The sequence below is a fragment of the Penaeus chinensis genome, chromosome 21, assembly GCF_019202785.1.
Source record: "Penaeus chinensis breed Huanghai No. 1 chromosome 21, ASM1920278v2, whole genome shotgun sequence".
Classification (NCBI taxonomy): Eukaryota; Metazoa; Arthropoda; class Malacostraca; order Decapoda; family Penaeidae; genus Penaeus; species Penaeus chinensis.
In genome coordinates, this window is record NC_061839.1 from 25,575,723 (window position 1) to 25,581,380 (window position 5,658).

Sequence of the window (5,658 nt, forward strand, 5' to 3'; positions counted from 1 at the left end):
GTTCTGGGACAGCTTTTATTAGCAGAAGGGTTCTCAGATAGATACAGTGTCATTCTTGGCACAACATTGTCTCTTATAGTCGTTTCAGTTTACTATTACATCGGCTCGTTCGGCATGAAGACTTCAGAATGAACTGTTATGAGCATCAACACATTTCAAAATCACTTGAGCCGCAGAAATGGCTCTCACGGTCGAAAACATTTCTCGTGGCGTCCGGCGCGTTGTTGGCGTCTACCTCTTCTCTTGGGTAAGGTAAATAAGGAAATAAATAAGAACCGGGCGAGACAGAAGCAACGTGAGAGGCGAGGGCGGGTTGGCTTCAATCCCTGGCGACGCGCTTGTGGATTTGATAGTGCTTGAGCAGGTGAGCCTTTTGTCGGAACGCCTTCCCGCAGGTCTCGCACTTGAAGGGCTTCTCGCCTGTATGCGTGCGTAGGTGGACTTTGATGTTGGACTTGTTGAGGAAGCCGCGGTTGCACACGGTGCAGCGGTGGATGGGCTTGTCTTTGGTGCCCTCGGTAGCGATAGGCAGTTTTGTACTCTTGTTCATGCGGTTGCGGTTCTTGTTCTTCATGCCCGGGAAATCCAGGCCGAGCTTGGTGGAGGAGAGGTCGGTGGACTCGGGCGAGGCCATCTGGGTCTTGTCCAGGTACGACCTGTTGTCATATTTGCCTGTGGTGAGGAGGTCATCCGTGGTAGTCACGGCGAAACTGTTGGGGTCCGTGGTGTGCGGCATAGAGTCCTTTTGTGTGTAGTAATGGGAGCGCGCGAACATGGGGTCGGCCTTCAGAAGTCCTCCTCCGACGTCCTTCAAGCCCTGTGTGAGTCGCGCCTGTAGAATAGGCATCGATATTTCGTTTTTATGGCAATTCCCATCCGACATGAGGCCTTGCAAGTAGTTGTTATTGGTGACAGCTCCTGCGGCCAGAAGCGAAGTCAGCATCGGAGAGTGCGTGGGCGTTTGTGCGTACTCTATGGTGCTGTGGGTGATGGTGGTGGTGGAGGGTTGGGGCACCTGCGTCGCCACGGACAGGCCTGTCGGCGACATGGTAGAGTTGACCATAGGGTCCGAGGGCTCCACCTTGACGCCGCCGCTCATGCTCTCGAAGAACGCCTCGATGTCCTGGAACTCGGGGGCGTTGAGCGGCTCCAGGGACTCCGGCAGCATGATGTTGTTGATGCTTGTGTTGATGTTGTTGTCGGCGATGGCGCTGCCGATGATAGAGGCGATGTCATCGATGTCTTGCGAGATGGAGTAGCCCGTATGGCAACCGTCGGGCTTCTGCGTGGACGAGAGGGGCGACGTGGTGGTGGTGACGGGCTCGGGCGTCCCGGTGTAGCCCAGGAAGGTGTTGGTGTTGGTGATGGCGCCCTTGTATTGGCTCCCGGGGGAGTTGGACGAGGTGGACGAACTGTCATGGCGAGACGAGGCCGACGTGTCCGGCGACGCCGTCAGGTAGTCTAGAGGCTCGAGCGGCTTCAGCTCGGCGAAGGTGGAGTTCGGAGGCGGCAGATCCCGCAGGAAGGAGTCCAGGGGGTCCATGGCGGCCTTGGGGTCCGTGGCGTAGCGTGGTTCGAGCAGGTCCTCATGAACCCACGCATGGACACCATCAGGGGAGTCCGCGGGCTGAGGGTAGAATTTCATCTGGGCTCCTGGCTGGGGCGTGGCTGCGGTTGTGGGTGGGGGCGTGGTGCATGAAGCGTGTGGACGCGGTCAGATGGCACCCAGCATCATATAGCCCCTGTAACGGCCTCCACCCGCGCGCCTGCAACATATACAATAAACAAAAGTTAAAACACATAGAGGGACAGATGCACAAGATGGTACACACCTGCACGCCATACACAGCTGCCTGTACAGACACTCATCCTCACATCAAACAGCATTCACGTCTAACAGACACCACGTCAAACCACATATGCAGATCACACAGCAGTTATCAAGACCTACTTTCAAAACACAGACATACATACACGCTGTAGTCATAAAAAAAGACATTCACACTACTCCAAAGCAATCGCAGCACACAGAGCCAAAGTACACCCCCAATACCGAGTAAACACCAAATTTAAATAACAACCACGGCATCCAACCAAAGCGTACCAACACACCAACCAAACACAGTACAATCACAAAACAAACAGCATTCACGAAACATCCACAGCCAACACTATACAAACAACACAGCGCACGCGAAAGATAGTCAAGATACAAACACACGTCATGAAGAAGCAAGAGTCTGATATGTCAAATGTGTCTGTCGAAAGAACCGAACAGTCCATTTGTTTGTGTTGTAGAACTGACACAATCACTCACACAGCTCCCATACAAAGAAGCACACATAGGTATACAGGCGACATTGCATAGAGAATGACAGACGGTACACAAGTGCTCAGTAAATATTATATATACAATATTGATAAAAAGTATATCCATATATATGAGATCATTTGGGCTCCAGCCTTCTACTGCAACGCTACCGCAAGAGTGGCGGAGCAACACCAGGTCACTGGTGATATTGCTCAAGAAAGAAGTAAAGACAAGAGAAGCCAGTGTAGGAAATCAATAATTATGCATTCTGTCAGGGAGGAAAAATAATGTCATGCGTGAGAAACACAAAGGAAGCATTACATTACAGAAACAAAAAAGTACGACATGCACATCAAACTCAGCGCCTGTGCATGGCACAAGCACCTACCTTTCTTGAGCCCTTTATACGCGATGTCTTAGACATGCACACAACTTCACTGACAGACTATAACATTCCTGAGTGTCGACTGATCCATCACCATAACTATTAACAATTGTGGGCGTCCTCAGACCGGTGTCGGCCGGCGCGAGGCGGGAGGAAAGGCGCAGGCGCTCCTCTGTGTTACGTCCCGTTCGCCAGATCTGTCCCGTGGGCATTGCTAAATGTTAATGTACAAGTGTAGACGTGTCTGGACTAGGGTAGGGCAAACGATAGTGGATGTGTGTAATCAGGCTACTCATGCATTTATGTGGGGGCGACGGTGTCATTTTATCTCTAAATGAAAAATAAAAACGTATATATTTCTTCAGGGCAGACACTATGGCTACTGAAATATAAATTTCTGTACTTGACCATGTTCTTGTACTAATATGAAACCGATAAAACAGATGTTCATTTTAAGACAATAGGAGACGGTTCTGTGTAATTTTAAATATGCAAACTTCATAGATGACAAAGAAACGTATCTAAGAGAAAAAAAACAAAACATTACCAGATATTACAAAATATTCTTATGTAATGCTCAGTCTTCAGTGATGTGAATAACGTTAATAGTAACTAATTCTTTCTGATCTCACCCCATGCATTTAGTAGAGCATAAGTTATCTGGCGCGTCAGAAGTTAAGGGCCATTAGCGTACTAAAGGGCGAAATGCTCTAGCCTTTATCACCCACTATATATTTGCCTGCAATAACTTACCCTCCCCCTCAACCCATACACCCTTATACCTCCTGCGTCTAACAAGCGTTGGCCATTATTATCATTAATGAGATATTATCATATGAAAAAGACAAAAAAAGAAAAAAAAAACAATGTAACAATAGTAATCATTTACGGTGCAGCGGGACTCGTTTAAATAGAAGCTTACACGACTGGTTAGCTTGTGACAATGTGCGTATTGTGTTGTAAATGAGGAACCAGCCAAGTAGGGCACTGATGAATAGCCACTACAGGATGTATGGTCTGTTGCTGAGAACAGCGGTAGTGTTTTTCTCTTTTTCTGTCTCTCTCATTTGTTTTAATTTCTTGTTTAAATATAAATGGCTTATTGGGTGATATGTGTTTTGTATGTGTCTAAGATTATGCTTATGTACCAATTCAGTGTTGTTTAATGATCATTCTAGAGTTTCCAACAAACATTCCTTAATCATAACTATATCTTAAATCATGCGTATTTCTTCAAAGTCAAATTGAGCTAAAGGACATAATATTCAAAACGGAAAAAATATAAAGTGAGCATGACGTCATTTCTGAGAAGGAAAAATGAAGGGAAAGTTTTCAAGTTTGTGTTTGGATGCGACGTTGCGCCAGGGTGAGTGGCCGTGAGCGCAGTCAAGGACCTGGCAAGGGCTGTCATTACCGAGTCGGTTTAAAGCGGCTTCAAAGAAAATAATAATAATGAATAATAAGCAAGGTCGCATTAAGTCTATTTGTCTCTTTATATATGCATATATATATATATATATATATATATATATATGTATATATATATATATATACACATATATGTGTGTGTGTGTGTGTGTGTGTGTGCATATATATGTGTATATGTATATATATATATATATATATATATATATATATTTACATGTGTGCGTGTGCGTGCTCGTGTGTATACATATATACATATGTACATACACAAACACGCATATACATGTGTCGACGATATATATGTGTATATATATGTATATATGTACATATATTTATATATACTTAAATATATACACATATATATACATATATACACATATATATACTTTTGTATATATACACTTATATATATATATATATACACACATACATATAAATATACATATACACACACACACACACACACACACACACACTCACACACACACACACACACCTACACACACACACGCACACACACACACACACACACACAAGTGGTGTGTGTGTGTGTGTGTGTGTGTGTGTGTGTGTGTGTGTGTGTGTGTGTGTGTATGTGTGTGTGTGTGTATGTATGTGTGTGTATGTATATGTATATATATGTGTGTATGTATATATATATATGTGTGTGTGTGTGTGTGTGTGTATGTGTGTGTGTGTGTGTGTGTGTGTGTATGTGTGTGTGTGTGTGTGTGTGTGTGTGTGTGTGTGTGTGTGTGTGTGTGGTGTGTGTGTGTGTGTGTGTGTGTGTGTTTGTGTGTGTGTGTGTGCGCTCGCGTCTATCGTCGACTGCCTTCTTCCCTATCCTACTCCCCCAAACAATCCCTCTCGTTCATACGATATTGAAAAAGAAGCAAAATAAGGTAGATCTACCCCCCCCCCCCCCCCTTCCCGCAACCCCATCTCCTTCGCAAAATTTTGGAAGAGCAAACGGAAGGCAAGACGGAGCTTCTCGGAGACGATTAGGTGCAACATTTCACTGGCCTTCGGGAGCGTATTTTAACGTCGTAAGTCCCGCGTAACCAAAACACCATTTCGATGTCTCGCTGGCCTATAACATGTGGTCTGTAATGGATGTTAATTCGACCACGTGGTACCTGAGGGTGCCGTTAGTTCCGCTTGCCGCCGCCAGATGGGAGGAGTGTCGATGTCAGAGTTGCCAGTGGCTTCGGGAGCTAAAGACAAGCTTTCCTTACTTCTACAAAAAAAATTGTCTAGGTGTATCCGCAACATCCCAACAAAAGGGAATCTAAATGAATGCAACTTATATACCCGTCCTCTACATCGAGAAGCATCTACATGAAACAAATCAAACACCAAAAATATATATATATACGACGAACAAACCCAAAGGGAAATAAATAGCCACGCCTGCCGAAGGAAACAGAGGTTCTCAACCTTGAGACCTTGGCAGCGCTGGTTGGCGTCTCACTTTCTACTCTGACACACATAGGAGCGAGTGCCACCTTGCTGCGTACCGAGAGACCGCACTCGTGGC

General features: G+C 45.6%; 1 protein-coding gene across 3 annotated transcripts in view; it reads right to left on the bottom strand.

Annotated features, from left to right (window-relative positions):
* Positions 1–297: 297 nt before the first annotated feature.
* Positions 298–5,658, bottom strand: part of LOC125036693 (ichor-like) — a 39,587-nt gene continuing 34,226 nt past the window's right edge. For 2 of the 3 annotated variants that reach the window (XM_047629508.1, XM_047629509.1), the window contains exon 3: positions 298–1,766. In XM_047629508.1, the coding sequence (XP_047485464.1) occupies positions 320–1,645 (1,326 nt within the window). In that variant the 5' untranslated portion in view covers positions 1,646–1,766 and the 3' untranslated portion in view covers positions 298–319. Of the gene's footprint in view, positions 1,767–2,699; positions 2,894–5,658 lie in introns of all 3 variants that reach the window. The other variant, XM_047629510.1, reaches the window with a different exon arrangement.